General features: G+C 54.8%; 1 protein-coding gene across 2 annotated transcripts; it reads right to left on the bottom strand.

Moving 5' to 3' along the window:
* Window positions 1–2,120: 2,120 nt before the first annotated feature.
* On the bottom strand, window positions 2,121–22,966 carry NYNRIN (NYN domain and retroviral integrase containing). Of its 2 annotated transcripts, none has more exons than XM_004462540.5 (9): window positions 22,607–22,966; window positions 22,247–22,460; window positions 13,148–13,833; window positions 11,481–13,022; window positions 10,529–10,659; window positions 10,303–10,399; window positions 8,150–8,251; window positions 7,864–7,965; window positions 2,121–6,832 (listed from the first exon to the last, which is right to left on the bottom strand). In XM_004462540.5, the coding sequence occupies exons 2-9, from the start codon at window positions 22,442–22,444 to the stop codon at window positions 3,943–3,945; spliced, it is 5,748 nt and encodes a 1,915-aa protein (XP_004462597.2). In that variant the 5' UTR covers window positions 22,445–22,460; window positions 22,607–22,966; the 3' UTR covers window positions 2,121–3,942. The 2 variants fall into 2 exon arrangements, with proteins under 2 accessions (XP_004462597.2, XP_071070101.1); XM_071214000.1 differs by having other exon boundaries at window positions 13,148–13,197; window positions 22,607–22,964.
* Window positions 22,967–23,227: the final 261 nt, after the last annotated feature.

A 23,227-nucleotide genomic window follows, 5' to 3' on the forward strand; every position in this document is an offset into this window, starting at 1 on the left:
CTCCAGCTGCTGCAGTCTCCCCTGCTACCTTGTTCATCATCTACAGGAATGTAGAGACCTAAGAATAGTGCCACTTATTAGGCGAGGGTAGAAGAGGGTAAGTCACTTAAGTTAAAACTTCCCTGGGTCTAGAAAATCCTTCTTGGACCCAACTGAAGTGAAAATCAGGACCCGTTTTAGTTCATGAAACATCTTAATCTGGATTAAACTGAAATGGAGACATCTTAGCTGACACTATATGATACATTAATAAAAGATGGAGGGACCATAGTTGGGGGGGGGGGCTGGGGCGGTGGCTCTAACAATAAGGCAGTGAGCACAGCGGGCACTAGGACCAGAGTTCAAATCCAACCTCTCACTTAGTAGCTGCACATGACCTTAAGTGCCTAAACTTTCAGTGCCTCCTTTTCTTCACCCATAAGATGAAGCTAATAATTGTACCTACTCCACAAGGTTGAAAAGCATTTAGAACAATGCCTGGCAGAGAGCAAGTACTCAATGTATATAAATTACTGCTACCATATGATTTAGTCAACAACAGTACATATTCCAGGAACTCTTGGATAGTCTTTTTAAAGCAGATAGGATTTGTTTTGTTTTATTGTGTCCGTTTACCTGTCACAGTGCTTTCTTTCAGATGTGTTCACTTCTATCTATGAACATATACGTTTAGGGAAATGACCCCTACAAAATCATGGCAAAGCACACCTTAGGTGATCCCCACCTCACAAGAGAGTTTATGTAAGTTTTAAAATGGGACAGGGGTAGAGCACAGAATATTCTTTATCTTTGTAGTTTACATTCTGTCATGAGACTATTTGCATACTGGCTACTTTGTAACTTCTCTGTTAGAGACGCAGGGAGGCTCACTTGCCAGTGCCCCAAAGGAGAAGGAAAATTGCGGTTGGATATAGACAAAGCAGTGACAAGTAGGAGTCTCCAGTGTGCACATGCCTCTTTCATTCACCTCTCCCAAAGCAGGAGCAATCTCAAGTCACTGCCAGGGCTTTGGAAATTGTTCAACAGCGAAGAGAAATCTCACCAACAGAGTGCTGAGAAGCCAGCATGGGTAAAAGCTGACTATTGTTTAACGCTAGCTTGAGTAGGAAACGTGATTTCACCAAGCACCTTTCTGATTGGTACCTTCCACTCGAAAGTCCTACCCCTCTCGCCCTCCTGCTGCTAGTGAGAACCTGCATAGTACTTTTGGCAAGTGGGGTCAGGGAAGCCCTCTATGACACGTGAGCTGAGCCCCCTGGCGGTTGTGCCGAAGGCTTCTGTACCAGGCTCTGTTCTGCCTTGTATTTGCCGGGTGCATCATCTGTCTCCTCCACCCAACTTTAAGCTCCAAAGGGCCAAAATCATGTCACTCTTGTTACCTGACATGCACCCCACACCTTGCACAGAGCCTGGCACTTAGTAGGTGCTCTGTCAATGCTGAATACGGTGTACACAGGAGCTAGGGAGTTCTCAGGAAGGACTGCCCCTCCTGCCACTGCAGACCCCTGCTGGGCTCTGGTAGCAAAAGGAGAGGCCCAAGCTGCAGAGGCCCGAAGTCTGGAAGCTGGGCCAGGGTTAGGATGGTCTCCAAGTCTGAGTGGGGATAGCAACGGGAGTTCCAAGAGCAGGAAGACACTGCTGGCTGGCACGTACTGAGTGCTCACTCCACACCCAGCCCCAAGGTGGCCTGCTCACATAGAATATGGTGTGCAGTCCTGGCATCACCCCATAACTTAGGAACTGTGAGCCTTCATTTTCCTGAGGCCCCAGGAAACAGGCCACAGAGCTAGCAAATTTAGAGCCAGTATCCAAACGGAGGCCCATCATGTTACCCTGCAACTCCGCTGGGTCAGCACTAATGCCATTTTCTCACGCCAGCTACCAAGGTGTGAACTGGAAAGAGCACTACCTGGAAAGCCAGAGGGGCCTTAAGCATATCACCTTCCAAGCCCTGGCCTCGTCTATAAAATAAGAATTTGGCCACCAGATGATCTTGAAAAGGTATCCTCCAGGCTTTAAAGGCTTGCTCGGGAGACATGGCAACCTTCCCCAGCGGCCACCTCCCACCTGCCTAACAACTGTGGTTGAATCTGAGGCTGAAAAAAGAACCAGACATTGGCTCCAGTTTGATCTGTTTATTGACAAACCAAGTGAAAAAAAAGTCACTTAAAAGGGAGGTATATGGTCATAAGTGTGGTTAACGGGGACTGGATAGAGCACTGGGGAGGGAGAGGGAGACTGGACACAGCATTAAAGGAAGAGGAGGAAAGGGACTGTCTGCTAAAATTCCCAAAGCTCACCTTTCAGTTTCTCCGCCAGCACCCAATCATTCTTTCCTGGATGGGGTCAACAGCTGGAAACAGTTTAAGGGCAACTCTAGGTAGGCTGTCTGCTACAAGATTGGGGGCTGGGGACTTGGAAAGAACACGGGTGTAGGATTTTGAGGGATTTTCCAGCTTGAACCCTGGAACACTGTCTATGGTGAACTGGGTGTCAGGAAGCTTAATCCCAGTCCAGGTATAGCCACAGACTAGCTGTGTTACTTTGGGCAAGTCACTCTCCCTCTCTGGGCCCCTTTCCTTGGTTGTAAAACAAGTAAGTTGGACTCAATGGCAGATTCTACTCTGGCTCCAGCACTCTGCAATGCCAAGTGTTCTGGCGACCTGAGCCAGGCCAGGAGACATAAAGCCACCTGGAGACCCAGCTGCAGTGACCTGGTGCTGCCCTTCACTGGAGCCCTCTGTCAGGCAGTGGCAGCAATTCAGAGGACTGAGTGGGAGTACAATGAGCAGGCAGCACACACACCTATGAGGAACTTGCCCTCACTGCAAGAGTGGCTACAAAGGAGTCTGGGCTTGGCTCTACACAGAAGGCAGGTCCTGGGGGGCTGGGGGGTTGATCCAAACAAAGCAATCACACACTCTGCGGGGGCTTGGAGACACAGGGTAAGGTAGAGGTGGGAGCCTGCGAGGGCTGTGGACTTTGGGATGGGCCTGGGAGGGGCTGGGGGTAGAGCCATGCGGGCCCCTCGACGTGCCCCTGGTTGCTCGTTCAAGACACTCTCACCCCCGCCCCCCAGAGGCCTGGGCCCCTTGGTCTAGTTGCAGCAGCTCTTCAGGTAGTTATGCCACACTCGGCATCGAGATCCTTGACTCTTGTGAGGTTGACACCCTCAAAGCGTGGGGTCGGGGGTTGTCTCCACGGGCTGGAGTGAAATGAGGTAGACCAGGCCCGTTCTCTCCCCAGCCTTCGTGCTGACCAGGGGACCGCTCGTGGCCAGCCCTCCTGCCCCACCGCCCACCCCCACCTGCTCCAGCTCTAAGCCCCTGCCCTGGGGGCCCAAGACTGGCAGCCACACAGGCCGAGCCTGCCTGAGAAAGCCACCCGCGAGACAGGGGAGCCACCTGCCTCCCCACGGCGGGCATGGGTTTGCGTCAGCTGCGACAATGCCAGGGGCAAAGGGTCCCCAAATGAACAGGTTGGAGGAGCCCACACTGGAGGTTTCTGTCTGGGAGAGGAATGTTCTTCAGAGTCTGTGGTCTAAACAGAGCCACACTGTTTCACTATTCACACCCTGGTGTGTGCGTGTGTGTGCCCACACGTGCGCCCGGGTGTGAGGAAGTAACAAGAATACTTAGGGAGAAGAAACTGAGCCTGGCTTAGCTGAGTAAGGAGACTTTACTCCCATGGTAAAATCGCCAGAGGCCCCTATCTGACAGCCTTTGGCAGACTCTCTGAATACCCCGAACTGGGGATGTTTCCAAAGGGATGCCCGTCCCTAGTTCAACACAATTTAACAAAGCTTTATGAAGCAGCTTCTCTATAAAAGGCACAACCAAGGGCCTCCAGGGGGCTGTGAGAGCACTGTGGGGGGCAGGGCGAGGCCTAGCAGCAGAATCTCAGGGCCCCTGGGGCAGGAGAGGGCTCCGCCCCTGCTCCAGCTCACTGCTCCAGCACCTTGAAGGACAGGGGTGTGCCGCTCTTGGCAAAGGCCTTCATCAGGCTGCTGGGGTAGATGCACCCCAGCTTCTCCGGAGTTGGGAAGCCCCAGACCCTGTAGAGTGATAGGCTCAGCCGGTCCCCGATATAGAAGGGACCCACCCATTTGGCACTGCTGCCGTTCCTGGGGAGGGACAGCAAGAGGACCTGGTCCCCCACGTTCCACTCCTTCTCCTGGCTCTCTCGCTTGAAGTGCCTGTTCCCCACCTTTTCAGAGACCCTGTCAGCCACCCTCCAGTGGAACTCCAGCAGCTCCCCAATCAGCTGGAGCAGGAAGATGTCCATCTTGAGCCCTTCGATGTTGGCACTGCTCATCTCCCACCACAGGGGCTCGGGCAGCCTCAGCTCGCTCCCGGTCAGGACCTGGAATGGTGTGGCCTCGGCGGAGGAGGCCCTGAAGGCCAGGTGCAGCAAGGGCAGGGAAGCTGCCCACCTCTTCCCGTGCAGGAAGATGAACTCCTTGAGGGCCCTCTTGAACTCCGAGTAGGCCCCTGAGCTCGTCAGGCAAGGGAACTGCAGGTCCTTGCTCAGGGAGACCGCCTGGGCGCCCAGGGCCAGCCCACAGCTCACCAGGACATGCCGGGCAAACTGGGGGCCCTGGGCTGCCTCCAGCCTCACAGGGACGCCCCATCTGGCAAACACGTGCTGAAGCAGCACCTGGGCCACGGCCATGTGCGTGTAGGGCTTCAGGGGGAATGCCTCCACCCACCTGGTGTGGGGGTCAGCCACGATAAGCACGTGCTTGTGGCCCTCCTCGCTTGTGGTCACGGGGCCCACCACCTCGATCTGCAGGTTCGACCAGGGGGCATTGGACCTGAGGGGCCACGGGGACTCGATCACCTTCAGCTCGCTGCCCATGAGGTTTCTGGGGATGCAGAACAAGCAGCTCCTGCAGTAATCCCTCACGTGCTCCTGCATCCCCGGCCACCAGCCCAGCAAACGCAACTTCTTGTAGGTCTCCTCTGGCCTCTGGTGGGCCCCCACGGGGAGGTCGTGCACGGAGAAGATCAGATCCCTCCGGAGCTGCTTCGGGACCACCCAGACCCTGGGCTTCTTATCTGCCTTCAACATGAGGAGGCCGCTCTCCTTGTCGAGGCTGAGCGAGTTAAAGGCGGAGCTGAAGGGTGAGGAGCTGGGCAGTTTCTGCCCAGCCTGCAGCTTGGCAATGACCTCTGCCAGGGTGCTGTCGCTCAGCTGTAGAGCCAGTAGGTTGGGCCTCTGGCCCAGGCTACGGGGGGTGACTGAGGGGGCCAGCACATCCTTGGGCAAATTCCACCACTGCCCGCCCCCCTGGGCACCCTGCTTGGCCAGGGTGTCCACCGTCACAGCAAACAGGGAGCCCCGGTAGGAGGTCCGGTAGATGAACGGAAGGGACGGGAGGCTGGAGGTAAGGGATATTATGTAGGAGAGCAGGCTCGGGTGAGGTAGCGGAGCTCCGTCAGAGGACAGGAAGCCCCGAGCCCGCCAGAGGGGAAGGAGCTCCCAGAGGAGGCTGAAGATCCAGTTGCAGTGGGTGAGGAAAACCACGGGGAAGCTGGACTGGCCGAAGCGCTCCAGCCCACAGGCCACCGCGGCCAGGTGGGCGTAGGTGGGCGTGTGCGGGGAGCAGGAGAAGGAAAGGGAGACGGGGGCGCCGGTGGGAGACAGAACGTAGAGACCAAAACCAGCACACCACTCGTCCTCCCGGTAGAAGCAATAGCCGGACATGTGGACGCAGACGAAAGTGGACAGGTCAGAGAAGGGGGGCAGAGCCTGGAAGAAACGCGGCATCGCGGCAGCGGGCGTCAGGAGGTGGTTTTCCCCCAGCAGGCCCTGGAGCAGGGCCAATTCCAGGGCCCTCTTGCCTTTATCCTGCACCAAGAGGGACCAACGGATCAACCACGCTTCGGAGACCCCGCGGCCCTCCCTGGCCTCCGGGTCCACGGCGGCCCTGGCGGCGTAGGAAAGGCCCAGCACCACCGGGGTGTCCCCCACGCAGCGGGCGAAGTGCTTGAGGGCCCAGGCCACGGCGTAGGGGCTGTCTCCCCCCGACTGCGGGCCCTCGCCCTCCTCGTCCGGGAGCAGGGGCTTCGAGGTGTAGGCCACGGGGTGCTTCCTCCCTGAGTGTTCTTGGTAGAGCGTGGCCGTCAGGGCCGCTCTGCTCACGGCCACATCCAGGCGGCAGGGCAGCTGGGGGTCGGGGGCCATCAGGCAGAGGGCGGACACCAGCGCCCGCTTCAGGGCCAGAAAGGCCTCCTCGTGCTCCCGGTCCCACTGCCAGGCTGGCTTCTGCTTCAGCAGGCTGTGCAGGGGGCCCACGAGGGCTTCGTAGTCAGGGATGGCATCCCGGTGGGAGTCCATGAACCCCACGAAGAAGGAGAGCGCGGTGAAGTTGCTGGGGATGGTCAGCTGGGCCAGGTGGGCCAGCACCTGCTGGCAAGGAGCCTTCCCGTCCCAGGGGACGCCCGGGTAGGGAGAAGCCACCCCCGGCAGGAGATCGATGTCCGGGGCCCCGTCGGAGGGGTCGTGGAGGCTGAGGCATTGGAGGACCTCTTCTGAGAGGGAGGGGCACTCCGCGTGGAGCGGCGAGGCGAGGGAAGGGTGGAGGTGGGGAGGGCCATGAGCAGCCCCCTGTTCGGCCCCCTGCTCAGCCCCCTGTTCGGCCCCCTGCTCGGCCCCCTGCGCCGCCCCCTGCACCGGGGCCTGCCGCTCCGCCGCCTCCTCCACGTCGTCCACGCTCCGCGGGCTCTCCGGGGGCCCAGCGGCAGCAGCACCGCCCAGCTCGGAGCCGCCGGCTGAGCTGGGAGGGAGGGTCTTCCACGCCTTCAGAAAGTTGCCAATGTCGGTGTCCAGCCTAGGCCAAGGCAGAGGGCAGAGCGGGTGAGGCAGGGCAGGGCGCGCAGCCACCCGCAAGGCCACAGCCTCGGCAGTGGAGGTTCCTCGCACCTCCAAGGCTCACTGACCACAGAACAGCGGAAGCGGGCTCAAGCCAAGGGTTGGGTAAGAGTCAGCGGACTGGCGGCTTACAGCAACCCGGGGAGAGGTCAAGGACGAAGGAGACCTGGCCAGGGACTTGGCAGGACACCACAGACAAACCTCGTCCACCTCACTTGTCCCCAAGCCGGTGAAATGGGCCTGTGAGACTTGGCCCAGGAAGCAACACACTGCCCAGAAGGGCCCGACCACAGCGCCCTGGCGGGCCAGGGAACGGGGAGCGGGACAGCGAGGCGTTTCCATGCAGGTGGGGGCCAGAGGGGCTGAATTACCGCGAACCAGCTCTGTTGGCACCGGGACCATGACTTGGGAAAGTCAGGTTGGTCTCAGAGTCCTCATCTTAAAATGAGGCTAGTGGTCCTTCATATCTAACTCATAGTGAGGACTGAATGGGATGACGACTATGGAAAAAATAATTCTACTGGGTTTATACTCAGGCCCCTCCCCCCTTGTACACGGAGAAGCGAGTTCGAGTGTGTTCACTGAAGCGCTGGTACCAATAGCATAAAATGGAAACAGTCCCAAAAACGCCCCTCAACAGAACAGACAAATACACTGGGCACTCAAGGAAAGGGTTCCTTGGCAGCCATTTAAGTGGGTTCCATGAGTTAACGTGTTGTACATCTGGAAAAAATGCTAAAATGTGAAGACAAATGCAAGTTGTCGAAAGATGCATATAGTATTATAGCATGTATGTAAAAGTTTACAACTGCAAAGCCATACTGTAAGTGGCATAAGGATACATAAACATGTGTTAGGATACATAAAGACATGAAAAAGTCAAACCACTCCATTCATTGGGAAGCACAAGACGAATGTTAGTTGGCACAAAGGGGAAGCTTCCATCCCGTCAGGGAGGGGCTGGGAGGCAGAGGAGGACTGGCCGGTTACCTGTTTGGCTTCTTCAGGAACTCGTCCAGGGTGGGGCCATCCCGGCCCAGGGGGTCATCTGGCACCATGAAGAGATTTCCCGCAAAGGTGAAGGGCAGCAGGCTGGGCCGGGAGAGACGAGGCGCCGTACAGAGGACCACCTGGGGCGTCCCCACAGCCAAGGTCCCCTCCTGGCAGGTCCCGCCAAGTACCACTCCCAGGCCTCCCTGCCCCAGCATCTCCCTTCCCCAGGGGCTGCCCAGCACCCAAGGGGAAGGATGGCATGCGCCCAGGGGAGCCACCTCACCGATCCTTGACCATCAGTTTCTTAGAATTATTCATCAGGACGTGGATCTGCTCGTTGGTGACGATGATGCCATCTGTCTCTTCCGCCAGCTTTACCATGAACCTGCAGGGGCAGGAGGAGTCACTCACCACCCGGTGACCAGCCCCCTTACTTCCAGGTACTAGGAGAAAATGTCCTTGCAGTTTCACACTGAGCTGAGTCTGACAAAAAAGCCCTTCCTAGTCAGGGAGGCTCCGGGAGCCCCTCCCCTCCTCTATGCAGCCCCCTCTACTGTTTTCACCAACAACCCCCTGGGAGAGTGGGCCTAGAGCCATGCACACCCAACTATATATACCAACTCCTAGTTTACCCATAGGCATAGACAACATGCACGGACAGATACAAAGAAACCCACCCATTCCTTCACATTCACACATAAACACGGATGGAGAGAGACGGAGAGCGCTTCAGATTCTGCATCTTTAAAACTGAACTAAAATATCTATGCTATATTGGGATGAGGATTAAATTGAATGAGACAATGCATTTGAGTGTCTAGCTCAGTCCTGCTGCACAGCATACGTATAAACATCTCAATATTTTTCCATACCAATGCACAACAGTCATACACATGCCAAGATATTAATCTATATACATACATGAACATATGTGCGTATCTAGAGAGAGAAACACACATATACAAGCACAAATCACAAATACGTGACTGAATGCCTAGACAAACAAACATATTATGCCTGAATGGCAAGCCTATTTTTCCCAGAATCACTTTTCTAAAGAGGGTTGTGACCAGGAGGGAAGGCAACGGCTACCTACTTCTCTGCATTCCCTGAAGATTCCCATTCCCCTCCCCAGCCTGCTATTCCATGAGTGGACAGCAGAGGGCACTTCTACAGGAAAGTCATTTCCCTTCAAACCCAGGCTGGAATTTAGAAGCAGGTAAAGGCCTTAGCCAGGGGGTAGCTCTCCAACGGTGGGTACCTGAGCTGCCCTGCCAGATCCCTTCCCAGGCGTGAAGGCAAGGTGGGTCCCAGGTTTTGGGGAAAGTGGAAAGGAACAGAACTTGCTGCTTGGCATGGGAAGTGCCTGAAAGAAGCCAAGGCTTCCATCGACTTTTTTTTTTTAAGATTTATTATTTTTTAAATTTCTCTTCCCTTCCCCCCACCCCAAGTTGTCTGCCCTCTGTGTCCATTCGCTGTGTGATCTTCTGTGTCCGCTTGTATTCTTGTCAGCCGCACCCGGAATCTGTGTTTCTTTTTGTTGCGTCATCTTGTGTCAGCTCTCCGTGTGTGCGGCACCATTCCTGGGCAGGCTGCACTTTTTTCGCACTAGGCGGCTCTCCTTATAGAGCACACTCCTTGCACGTGGGGCTCCCCTACACGGGGTACACCCCTGCATGGCACAGCACTTCTTGTGCACATCAGCACTGCGCGTGGGCCAGCTCCACACGGGTCAAGGAGGCCTGGGGTTTGAAACATGGACCTCCCATGTGGTAGGTGGACACCCTATTCATTGGGCCAAATCCACTTCCCTTCATTGATTTCTTCGGCATCAATGCCAGTCCAGAACCGGTGACTATGGCAGGGCCCACCCTGCCCTAACCAGGGTGGGATCACAGGCTCCCCCAGATCCACGGGTCAGATGGGAGCCCAGCACACTGGTCTGCAGGCCAAGTCAGGGAGTGGGAGCTCAGGAGCGACAAGCAGGGAGGCATGCGGAATTCAGGTAGGAGACCAGGTCAGCCCCAACCATGTGCGGCCACATACACACCCCCTCCTGTGCCAGGGGTGGGCTGAGGGACATTCACTTCAACCCAAACGGGCACCCCAAACCAGCTGCCTACGGGACCTCTGACACTCACTTGAAGCACCAGGAGTCACCAGGGCTAGCCTGACCCAAAGCAGCTGGGTCTCAGCCAGGGTCACAGGGAAACTAAGGCAGCATCCCAAAGTCAGGCACCACCCCCGGGCTTGGCTAGAGCCAGCTTGGAGCCCTCTCTTCACTTATGCACCTGCCTCTGCCTACAGAGAGCCTGTGCCTCTCCCCATCCTCTCTGGACATGATGCCCTCTGAGATGTTTGCATCCATTTCCCCTGAGCAGATGGGGCAGGATGCTCTGGGCTAACCCCACAGACAGGCCTGAGGCCCCGGCCCACCTGTAGTCGTAAGTGGTGATCTTTTTGCCATTCTCCAGCTGGGAGGGAGTGATGGAAAGCATCTTGAGGGAGTGCAGCTTTGTCAGAAAGTGGCTCTCTAGGAGCAAAAGGTAGAAGACAGAGGTGATCAGCAGGAAGCCTAAGTGGCAATGGTCAGGGTGGGGTGGCGGGAGGGCAGGGAGAGCTGGCGATGCTGGAGGGGCTGGGCAGACAGTGGACGTCTTACCTCTCACCCTCCGGTTCTTCTTCAGCTGCCAGGTGGGTACAAACACCGTGACCTCTCGGTGTCCTCGGTTCCAGAAATACTGCACAGCCATTGCAATGCCACGGCAGGAAAAGAAGTGCTGGAGGCCGTGCCTGTGGGGTAGGTGCCAGTGAGGGGGCAGTTTCCCGCACCTGCTCGGCCCTGCCTCGTGGCTTCCCACGCCAAGCCGGCCTGGGGGGAAGGGGACATGGCCAGGTGGGCGACGCCCAGGGACCAGCTTCAGCACCAAAGACACCAACGATGCCCTTCCCCCTCCATCGGCAAACATCCTATGGGCGCCTAGAGGATGCAAGGCACTTGCCAGACACTGTGTGTGTGCACGCACGTGCACATGTGCAAAGGGATGGCGACAGAAGGGGAGGTTCAGAGCCGGAAGGGAACATCCACTAACCACCCTCCGTAGCAGGGCGCATCCTCTGCACCTCGAGGCAAACTGAATGGTGCTGCCGGCAGACGCCGTGAGGGGAAGGCCAGCTCTAAGGTTCAGCATGGCCAGGAGAAGCTCCACAGAGAAGAGGTGTGAGCCCTACCTGGAAGTTCGGACTAAGAGTTTAAAAGGCAGCCTGGGGCTGGCTATGAGAAGCAGGATGACAGAGTGGAAAGGACACAGGTCTTGGCATTGGACAGACCTAAACCCAAAGGCCAGTTCAGCCCCTTCCTGGGTCTGGGACCTTGGAGCAAGATCCTTCACCTCTCTGAGCCTGTTTCTGTATCTGTCAGAGCAGGGGGGCAGCCACCTACCTGTGCAGGGCTGCCGTGAGAATTCAATGCACGCTACCCAGCAGGCAGGGGCCACCCCACATGGGCCACGTCTTCCCCCATTTGAGCCCTGCCACCCATCCAGAGGTCAGGAAAGGAAGCCCACCCCAGGGATGCCCTGCCCAGGCCCCCCAGCATCCCCGCGGCTACTCACACCATGGCCACGCTGCTGCCGTCAATGACCACTCGCCGCAAACCCTGGTTCCCGGGCTCCCCCGACAGGCTCAGCTCGAAGGGCATGTTCAGGGCCTCGTGGTACCTCTGGAAGCTGGTCACTGTGCTGTTCATCTGTGGGTGGTGGGGCGACTGCCTCGGGGCCCCCTCCCAAGCCCCCAGGAGCCCGTCCCCCTGGGGCTGGTGCTTACTGCTGGGTCCCAGGGTGCTGCTGGGTTGGGGTCCCTGCCTCCCGGCCTCCCCCTGGCCCTTCGGGAGTTTGGCTTCATCCAGGGAGGCCGTTGGCTCTGTGGGCACCTTCTGGGCTGCAGGCATCTGGGGAGCTCGGGAGCCTTTGGAAACTGCAGGGGCTTTGGGGGCTGCAGGTGCTTTGGGAGTTGAGGCCCCTGATCTAGCTGTAGACACGTTTTGAGCTTTGGGTGTTTTGGGACCTGCAGGCGATGTTTTCGTGGCGGGCGTCTTTTGAGCAGCGGGCACTTTGGGAGTCGCGGACACCTTCTGAACTGGAGATGTAGGTGGAGCCACAGCTGCTTTGGGAGCTGTGGGCACCACTTGAGCTGCCGTCATCGGAGCCGAAGGCACTTCCTGAGCAGTAGGGCCCTTGGGGCCCACCGGTGTCGTCTGAGCTGAAGGCATTTTTTGAGCTGCAGGCAGCTTTTGGGTGGTGGCGGATTGTTGAACTGGGGGCACTGGTGCGGGTGCTGCTGCAGCCATGGGCACTTTTCGAGTTTCAGGCACTCTTTGAGCTTCAGGGACTAATGGAGTGGTCAGACCCCCGTGAGCCGAGGGCTCCCCTTGAGCCGTGGGCATCCCTTGCCCTGCAGGCAGTGCCGGCAAGCGCTCCTCCTTCAGCCCCTTACAATCCCACTGCCTAGTTCCCTGATCCCCCGGCTCCGCGCCAGCTTGTAGTTGGGGTGTAGATGTAGGAGGTGGCCCTATCTGTGGAAGGCCTGGGCTAACCCTGTCCTTTATAGCCAAGCCCCCCGGGACTACCACTAAGCTCAGGACTTTTCTGGGGGTCTCTGGCCTTGGGCAGTTCTGTAGGGCTTCCTCTCCTCCTAGCCCCCCGTCTGGTCTACAAGCTGGGCCCTCCACACTGGGCAAAGGAGACAGCTCCTTCTGCTTCCACTCTAGATTTAAGGGCAAAGGATTCTGCCCTGGCAGCTTGAACTGAATGGGGCCCAGCGGCCTCTGCCAGAAGGGGAAATTGAAGCAAGCGTGGGACAGGAGCCAGGCCAGGTGGAGAGAATGAAGTTCATTGATCCTCCAGAAAGTTGTGGCAATTGCCCCTGGCCACAAGGGCCCAAAGGCTGGCCCTGGGCTCCAGGCCTTCCAGGGAGGGCACACCCCCAGGGCTGACACCGGAACCGGAACCCGGAAGGGGAGTTTATCTTCCACCCTCTTGACCTGCCTTTGCTTCGACAGGGCTTGGGTGTGGTTCGCAGAGTCCTTACTGCCGGGGGCTTGCGCTGGCCCTTCCTGGCGAGCACTGTCCGTACCACCTCGGTTGTTGGACCCGACCCTGGAGGAAGTCCAAGTTGGTTGGAAAAGCAGGAGGGCTAGGTCAGTCCCAAACGACTGCTATTTCCTTGGGGTGAGGGTTCAGGGGGAGGGCCGGAGAAGCCAGACTCATTCTCCAGAACTTACCGTACCAGCTGATTTGCCGTCTCCTGCTGTGTGTTCCTGGCTGAGATCTCCTGAGGGCCAAGGATGCCTGAGACCAGGGGCCCAGCGACTCCCAGGCTGGTTAATCTCTTTGAATCCTCTGAGCCCCCATTCTGGAGGGTCCCCATCTCCAGGAAAGGCCCAGGGCTCTCTCCCATGGACACCATGGCCGGGCCTTCCTTCGGCCGGTGGGGAGGACAGACCAGGGCCTCAGGGTCGGAGCGGGTGTCCGAGATGCCAACGCGGCCCAGCCACTCGAGGATGTTCTCCGTGCCGGCCGCATCCCGCACCAGGCTCAGCAGCAGCTCCTGAACCGCCGGGGGCAGCTGCAGGAGGTCCCCTGCGTGCTGGTCACCACGAATCCAGACCAGGGCCCCAAAGGCCCGGGTCACCTCAGCCTCCCAGATCCCCCGGGGGGTCAGCAGAGGGGCGGGGCCCCAGCGCAGCCGCCCCACCAGCTCCTCCAGCCAGTTCTGGGTCATGACGAATGACTCGGTCAGCCCGCCCACCATCAGGGAGCCGGTGGGGCCGGGCACCAGGTAGGCCAGGGTGCTCCAGCAGAGGCAGTCGAGGAAGAGGCCCTGGGCGCCAAGAAAGGCGCAGTGGAGGACTGGCGGGTAGCGGACCTCCTTCCACAGCTCTGGGCTGCACAGGCCCTTCAGATACTCCTGGGCACGGCGGGGAGAGCACAGAAGAAATGAGCCCTTTACCGGCTTGGCACTGGCACTGTCCTCGCCCACCCCAGGCACGCAGCCCACCCCCTGCCTGCTGCAAGCCAAGGCTCCCCCGGGCACGCCCCCGTGGCCAGCCCCTCTCTCCCTGGTCTCGCCTCCTCACACACCCATTTCTTTCCAGGAAACACTCAGAGGAGAGGAGGCCATGGGTGGGGGGGCCCTAGGCTGGGAGTCAACTGGTTCTACTGCCAACTTGACCTCAAGAGCTCAGGTTAATTGTGGGGGAATTATCCTCTTCTCGGGACCTCGGTCTCTTCCCCTGTAAAATGGCAGGTCCAACTAGATAAGGCCATTCCTGCTCTGGCATTCTAAGATCCCATAACAGAAAAGGGGAAAGGGAGAACACTCCTGAGCACCCTCCACGGGCGGTGTGCCAGGGGCTTGACTTTGACTTCTGAGCACACAAGCTTGAGATTACCTAGATTTGAATTATGGCTCTGCCACTTCCTAGCTGTGTGACCTGGGGCAAGTTACTTACCCCCCCTGTGCCTACATTTTCTAATCGGTAAAATGGGGACAGTGGCAGTTCCTGCTTCTTTAGCTGTTATGAAGCCGCGGTGAGGTAATACATGGGAAGTGCTTAGGCTGGTGTCTGGCACGGCCTATTCCCACTGTACAGGCTAAAAAAGGCTATGAGGCTTGCCCAAGGGCATACAGCTCAGGGGTGAGGGGGTCAGGATCACCACCCATGTCTGTCTGACCCTGAAACCAGAGTTTCACAACCTCTGGCTGATTGCAGGGGGACTACAGAGTAATCCTGTGGGATTCTGGCTTAATCCCCCTCTAGAAGGTCTTCCAGCACAACCTGTCTCGTAACCATGGCAACTCTGTTGCCTGGAGGGGACAGAGAAGGAGCTAGATAAGGTTGAGCCAGTGTCCAGGGGAACCCTGCAACAAGCACAGGGCAGGGGAAGGCCTCTGGCTGTCTGGGCAGGCCAGTGCGCCATGTCTCTGAGTGTCGCCCCCTTCCAGCTTTCCCCCAGGTGGTTCCCTTAGGGGGAAAGGCTCCATTCTGGATCCCCAGGGGCCATCCTAAAGACCTCCCAGCTGCTCTGCTCAGTGCCCAGCCCAGCCTCCCCTCCTCAGGCCTCGGCTGACCTCCTCCACCTGGCCCAGGCCAGGGGCCTCCAACCCTCTCCAAATCTGCTATAAAACCAGGCACTTAGGCCCGTGTCCAGCTGCTTTTCAACCAGTCCAACCCCTCCCACCTGGAATCACTGCCCTGCAAGAGTGACCCTGACAGGTGCGAGATAACCCTCACAGACCTTAGCAAATGCCGCCCACATTCCAACTGCATAAATCAGTATGTAACTGAAGAGAGGGGACAGGGAGGAAGATTAGGGTGACTTCTTTCGCTTTCTGCAAAGAGCTTAAATCTTTATTGTCCCATCAACAGTTCACTATCTTTTTGTGAAAAGACATATAGGGACTGAGATAATTTTCAAAATAATAAATATGAACTAATATTTATTGGGCCAGGCTCTTGACACACACGATCTTGTTTATCCCTCTCTCAGCCCTATGAGGAAGTTATATTTTAGATAACAAGGAAAGTCACATGTCCTGTGTCACACAGATAGTAAGCTAGAACACTCAGATAGGCTGACTCCTCAGACTGGGGTCTGCCCCCCAGTGCTGTCTATACCACAGAGCAAGAGAAGCAAGGGGGAAAATAGGAATTTACATCCCAGAAAATACCTGGGATGACTTTCCTGCTTAAAGCCCCCCCAAATCTTTTTGTCTCCAAGAGGAGAGGAAAAGAGGAACCACTGGATAGATAAATGACAAACAAGTATAGAAATAAGCACAGATGTCTTTGTGAAAATATATTGCCCAATGTCCCACAGGTCCTTTGTCAATTTGTAAATGAAAGAAAAGCTGTAACACCAAGGTTGTCAACATTGGTCACCTCTTGACCAAAGTGCTTCCTCATTCATTCCTCTCTTAGGATTCTCCTTTCTCCTAAGTGACCATTCAGCATCTGCTTTCCAGAACCAACTCAATTCACAAGGCAGAGCACTCAAAAGGCTCAGAAAATGGCAGCACCAAGAATCTCTGGAATTAGGAAAGGCAACCTAAAATAAGGAGGACTGGGTTAAAGTTGTTTGAGGAGCAGTTATATTTGGAATCCCAACCCCTGCCACATACAGCCGGGCAAGTACCTCCCCACCCCAGCAGATGGCTGGACAGTTGTTCTCTAGAGAGAAAGGAAATAGAGTTTTAGGATTAGAAGTCAATCAGCACACTGAGGGCCTAGGTACCTAAGAAAAGCTTGGAAGAGAGGGGTAAATAATGAGGCGGTAATCAGACTGATCACAGACCCTCAGGCTTCTTCCCTTTCAGAGCCTGCAGTCAGACCCTGACCCTTCCGCCCAGGGTAAACAAATGCATTCTGGGAAGTCTGACTAGCCCAAGAACAAATAACTGAAGATCACTAAGTAGGGTTCCTAACAAACAGTGCCCCCCCAATCTCCCTACAATGAAGCTCAAAATCAACGAATCCTGCCCACAGCCTCAGATCTCAATCAGCTTTTTGTCTTCCATTCTAACATGAAAAGACAAGCAACTGTGGTTAACAGGACCCATAAGGAAAACTCCTAATATGAAATATACAACATAAGGGAGAAAAAGCAACTTGAAGGAAAAAATAAAACTAGCCAGGGAGAAGAAAATTTTTTAAATATTTTCTGTCATTATTCTCCTCAGAGAGATAATAGAGAATCTAAACAAGACTAAGATGATGTTTTTTTAAAAAGGAGCCTTGAGAGAGAATATAAAAGACCTTAAGACATTAAAACTATGACGGCAGAAATGAAAAACTCAACAAAAGGGATGGAAGGTAAAGTTGAAGAAATGTCCAGAAAGCAGAGCAAAAAGTCAAAGAGTTGGAAAATAGGAGGAGAAAAAAAAACAAAAAAAACAAGAAAATTAATAATAGGAGTTTCAAAAAGAGAGGACAGAAAAAACATAGGGGAGGAAATTATAAACAAAAAATGTCCTAGATTTGAAGAACATGAGTGTTTAGATAAAAGGGCCCACCAAGTACTGGGCACAACAGGTGAGACTAGAGTCACGCAAAAGCACCACAGGACACTGGAAGAACCTCAGGACACTGGGAGAAATGAGAAGATCCTCCACACTTCCAGGGAGAAAAAACCATCACATACAAGGACCAGGGTTTGGAATATACCAGACTTCTCAAAAGCAAGTCATCGGGGAAGCGGACTTGGCTCAATGGATAGAGCATCCACCTACCACATGGGAGGTCCACAGTTCAAACCCCGGGCCTCCTTGACCTGCGTGGAGCTGGCCCGTGTGCAGTGCTGACGCACGCAAGGAGTGCCATACCACGCAGGGGTGTCCCCCGCATAGGGGAGCCCCCATGCGCAAGGAGTGCGCCCCATAAGGAGAGCCACCCAGCACGAAAGAAAGTGCAGCCTGCCCAAGAATGGTGCCGCACACACAGAGAGCTGACACAACAAGATGATGCAACAAAAAGAAACACAGATTCCTGGTGCTGCTGATAAGGATAGACGCGGTCACAGAAGAACACACAGCGAATGGACAGAGAGAGCAGACACTGGGGGGGGAGCAAGGGGAGAGAAATAAATAAAATAAAATTTTAAAAAAGCAAGTCAATAGAGAGACACCTGCACAACTTTCAAAGATAATCATTTTGCACTTAAAATCCTGTATCAGCCAAACTAGCAATCAAGTGGCCTTCAGATATTCAAGGTTCCCCAAAATTTACCTCCTCTAAAACCTTTCTCAGAAAGCTACTGAAGAGCGTTTTCCAGCAAACCTAGGAAGGAAACCAAGAAAGGGGAGGTAACATAGGAAAGAAGCAAGGACAATCTCTAGGATGATAGTGAAGAGAGATCCCAGGACATTCCTGGGCTTGGAGTCAAGGAACCATTCATTCATCAGATCATTACTGAGTACCTACTACATGCCAGGCACTCTTCTAGATGACATTTGTCACCAGGCATAGAGGACAACTAGTTCAGATTGGAGAGTACAACACAAGAGACAAGCATGTTGAGAGCAGCTATAAGCATACCCTCCACCCCAGCAGCATATTTTTAACCCAATGAAACCACTTATGGATGTGCTCCACCAACCCATGGAAGAGAAAGACACATTGGCCAACAAACTAGGCACTGAACAAAGAAAACTGGCAAAGGGACGCCAAGGATGACAACAAACTGAAGTCTCTGGATGACAGTTGTGCAAGCCTGGAAAGCAACTGGCCAGACAGAAGGAGGGTATTGCCAGGAAAATACTTGAAACTGAAAGAACACCTTGAACTGACAGATTGGCCTTGTAGAAAATTGTACGAAGAGGCTACTGGAGTAATGAAATCATTCTAAAATTGAATGAGGTGATGACAGCACAACTCTGATGAAAACGAGAGTCACTGAGTGTACACTCTGAATGGACTGTACAAAACATGGCACTGAATAACATAGGAAATTCAGTGGTGGAAGATGGACAGAGGTTAACAGGACAAATATGAGAACATTTTCTCATGAACTATAACCAATGTAAAATACTAAGACAGAGTGTTAATAATCAGGTTGGTTGGGGTAAAATACACCAAATGTAAGATATGGGCTATAGTTAGTAGTAATAGTTTGATGATGGTCTTTCACAGTTTGTAACAAATGTCTCATAAGAATGCAAGGTATTGGTGGTGGGGTGAGGTATGGGAGGTCTGTATGATGATACACATGTTTGTTTTGTTAAGTTCATAGCTTTTACTATACACTTATTGTTTGTATATGTTCATAGATGAATGATATACTTCAATAAAATTTTATTTAAAAAAATTTAAAAAAGAGTCTACTGGAAGTTGTAAGAATTAGCAATAGGTACAAAGAAAACAAGAAAACTGAAAAACAAGGAGTTGCTAACCTCAGGAAAACTGAAAAAATAAGAAAGAAAAACATAATCAAAATGTATTTCAGTAGTTAAATGTGAATGATATTCACACAGGCATAATGATGCAAATACTAAACATAGATTTAAGAGAGAATTGAAATATTCTATATTTGGGAGGAGAGAGGAGATAGCAGTGTAAGAGAGCTCAATCCTCACCTATGATAATGGGAAGTACAAAGTTTTAATCTAAAACTGATTAAGCAAAAACTAACAGTATAACCACATTTTTCAGAAACGTGGTATACAAATGCCAGAGCAGATGTGGTCTATGGGGAGAAATGCTGAAGAGTAGGAGTAGGACAGGGCAGGGAACCGCTATGTTCTGTTACAAGCTTTTTACAAGTTATTGGACTTTTTAAATGTGTATTATTCTGTTAAACTAAAAATTAAGTTTAAAGAAAAATAAGGACTAGGTGCCCACAACCAGCAGTGTGCTGGTAAATGTTGAACAATTAGATGGGAGGAGGGGAGGGAACCCTGAGATTTGTAGCATTTACCAGCTTCTGTGGTATATATACCTGCACGACAACCCATTTCCAGCAACCAATGGGACTCCACTGGCTGGCAAAATTCCTGAAATGTTATCATGGGCTGGCGGGAGCCAGCACCAGCACACCATTGCCCGCAGCCAAATTCCACGGGGCTGCTCACAGTGCATGTGGAACGGGGAGAGACCTCAGCTTCCACCTGGCAGCCCAGCCAAAAGTCAGCAGGCCACGCACCATCCCACCGCTCTGGAACCCAGTCTCTAGAAGTCACCCTCTCACATGGCCCCCTCCCCTGGGCTCCCATCCCCTCCCTTCATCACCCTCAGAAAGGAGAGAAGTGAACATGTCACCTCTTTTCTCTGCCGCCCAGCCCATGAGCCCATAATTGCCAAGAGCTGAGCAGGGCTGGTCCCTGGGATCTTAAAATCATTATTAAAGCCCTCCTCTCCACTCTCTGATCTCACCTCAGGGAGGCCAGGCCTCCCCAGTGTTTGTTTTTGTTGCCCGAGAATTTGATTTCCAGCAATGTCTTCGTTATTTTTTAAATCCCACGATAACACAACAATTTAGAAGCACTCAAGCTCTAACAGAGCTTTTCCTGGAAAATAAACCACATATAATGTGGAAACACAGGCAGGCTCTTCTCTAGATGAGCCTCTATCCTTCTTGACTCCTCCTCCCCTCAGACCCAGACAAGTCACCCCTACCCTCACTCCCAGTGTTCCTATCCCGCTCCCCACGGACCCTCCTGCAACTCTGAGTCTCCCTGAGTCGCTATACCAGTTGGCCTATATACACTCGGCTGCTATGAGAGTGCACGAGTCTGTGCACTACAGCAAGGCTTGGGGTCAGCCACACCACCCCCAAAGGGAAACCCCAAGACATTACTTGGGAGTTTTACATGTATCAAATCACTGCACCTTAGAGAGAATTTAAAGCAGAGCCTCACACTTTACAAACAAGGGGACCAGGTCTCAGGGAGGGAAGGGACAGGCTCAAAGGTATATGGCGAAAGCAACAACAGTAACAGACATTTATGCCCTACAGCTCTCCACATTCTGCAGCAATGTTTAAGTGTGCATTATTTAGCTGACACCAATGAACCCTCCATGAGGTAGGTGTTGTATTCTGTTTTATAGATGAGGAAAGAGGCTCCAGAGAGGGTAAATGATTAGACCCAGGCCACCCAGTTAGAAGCTAGAAAACCCATTCCTGATCCCCCAGTCCCAAACTCTCTCCACTGCACCCCTCTGTCCTGACCTGGTCTCTTGAATCCTGAATCCTCTCCTCTCCTCCTTCCCTGGCATAATGCTCCAAATCTCAAACCATCTCTTCTTTCTGCTCATTCTGTGCAATAAAGGACAGAGTTACCCAGAATCCTCTTGCATCCTGTTTCATCTTAAAGGAGGCCTTTCCCAAAGGGAAGACAGTGGGGAATGGGGGGCAAAGAGCCAGAGATCTGCCGGAGCCACATCATTACACCAGCAGGGCCTGAAGCTGGAGCCTGAGGTGATGTGAGGGAGGACTCAGTGGCCCAAAGAATCCTAAGGCAGCAATGGGAGTTAAAGCAGACTGGCCTGGAGAAACTGAGACAGATTTTAAAAAGGGGTAGGGGGGCAGGACACCTCAGAAAAGCCATAAAAGACTGAGCCGTTGTACCTCATATGAACAAAAAGACTAAGAGCCCTAAAGCCTCCTCTTGTTAACCCACCTTATCCCAGTTACTGACTGTTCTTACCCTGAGGGGCCCCTGCACATCTGTTCCCAGGCAGGCACTGCTCCCCTCCCCCAGTACCTCTGTCAGAATTGGAGAAACTGCTGACACTGCAGCTCCACAGAGGGGCTGAGGGAGGAACTTCCCAGCCGGCCTGCCCATGTTCTGGGCCTCTCCCACCCACGGCCTTGACCAATTGGGATTTCTGATATAGACCCAGCTGGGGAAGGTGTGTATTGGTTGTGGGGGTGTGGGGCTGGGCCACAGGGAGGCGGCGGCATTCCTACCAAAAAGTGATAAGGCAAACTGGGGGATGTGGGGGAGAACTTAGTCATGGCTGGGGGGCCGGGCGAATCTGAGAGGCCCAAGCCAGAGAAGCTTGTGAGAGGAGCCAGGGTGAATGCCAGAGAGGTGCCCTGTGCAGAGGTCTGTCCAGCGCCCAGCCTCAACAGCAGGCCCTTTCATGTGAAAGCCCACAGCCCTCTTCCCAGATTCCCTCCCACCCACCCCTAGGGGCTGGTGCCTTCCAGAGCAGCTGTACCCCATCCCTGGGCCCCTACACGAGGGCATCAAGAGCCTAAGGCAAGAGCCCAGGGCCCTGGGTTCTGGTCCCAGCCCCTGCCACCCCGACCTACTATAAACCCTGAGCCCTCCAGCTCAGGTCCCCAATGCCTCATGTGTAAAATGCCAGGGTGGCTCTAGAAGCATCTCTCAGGTCCCCTCCAAACCCATCACTCTCAGAGGCTCCAAGGGGCCACCCAGGATTTAAAGAGACTTTAAAAGGTGACAGGAGGGCTTGGGCCATCCAGAGACTTGGGGGAGAACAAAGAAGTGTGTGACAGACCACAGAAATGCAGGACCTTAAGTTGTTCCTAGCTGGAGGCTGTGGATCCTGGGGCGCTGGAGAGACAGGCTGGTGGGGGGTGGGGAGGAGGAGGGGGCCGCCCGGGTCAGAAACCATAGAGACTCCTTCATAGTACTTGAGGGGCAGAAGTGACATGTTAAGAGAGGGGTGGGGCCGAAAGGAAGGAAGGAACCAGAGAAGGGGGGGAAGATAGGAAAGGAGGAAGACTGCAGATCTAGAGAGGTCAGAGGACCGCCCATTACCTGCCCTCCACACCGGGACCTCCGGGCACCACCGTCTGGGAGGGAGAGGGAGGGTCTGGCTGGCAGGGACGGGTGGGGGTGGGGAGAAGCTGGTTACCTTGGCCTTGCCTATGTTCTCCCGGGGTCCCTCGAGCTGGAGCCAGAAGTACGGCTTGTCCGGGCGGTTCTGGAAGGCATTCAGCTTGACCCTGAAGATGCGCTGCACTTGCGGCCGCTGCCGCTGCACCCGGGGCTTGGATTTGGTCTGCACCATGAACCATTCCTGCGCCAGAGGGTCGCCCCCGGCCAGGAGCATGGCTGCCCGCCCGTCCCTGGGGGAGGGAGACGGCGGTGTTACCGGGGTCCCAGCACCGGGGGCGTCCCGGCCCCCAGCCCCGGGCGCCTACGCCACGCCCCCCGCACCCCACCCCCGGCTCGCCCCCGGCCTCGGCTCCAGCTTCCAGGCGCCCGGACCCACCCGCCGCGGCTCAGGCGCCCGCCCTCCGGGACTCGGTCCCTCCCGGCGGCGGCTCCCGGGACGATCCCTTCCTGCCAGAGGTTGCTGCTGGATGTGGGACCGGTCGGACTCCCGCCGCTCTTCCCTCGCCCCAGCCTTCCCTCCTTCGCCGCTCCGCCAGCCCTCCCGGATAAACTCTTTCTCGGTCTTCTGGGTAGCTAGAGAGGGGCGCGGGGGGTGGAGGAGGGAGAGACTGGGCGGGGAAGAGGGGGCGGGGAGGGTCCTGGAAACCTCTGCCTTCCACCCAAGTTTTGGGCCCAGAGCCAGGAGCTGGGGGTCAGAGTTAATTTCCTTCCACATGCCTATTTCCTAACTGGAAGGAAGGGGAAGGAGAAGGAAGAGGATTCGGGTTAGGGCGGACTTGGCTCCCAGGGGCCGTTTTGGGGGTTTGATGTTTGCTTTTTGTTTTCTGTTTTTGAGATTTAGGACCAGCTTGTCTCCGCTTTCCTCTTTCTCCCCGCCTCCCGGGCTCCCTCTGAGAACGGGGACCGCAGCCACTCCTTCCCTTTCTTATTCCGAGGAAAGGGTTAAGATCCAGCAGGGTGGGGAGCCCAGGAGGCTGAGGCCTGAGGAAACTCTGGG

Source organism: Dasypus novemcinctus, chromosome 3 (genome assembly GCF_030445035.2).
Source record: "Dasypus novemcinctus isolate mDasNov1 chromosome 3, mDasNov1.1.hap2, whole genome shotgun sequence".
Taxonomy (NCBI): Eukaryota; Metazoa; Chordata; class Mammalia; order Cingulata; family Dasypodidae; genus Dasypus; species Dasypus novemcinctus.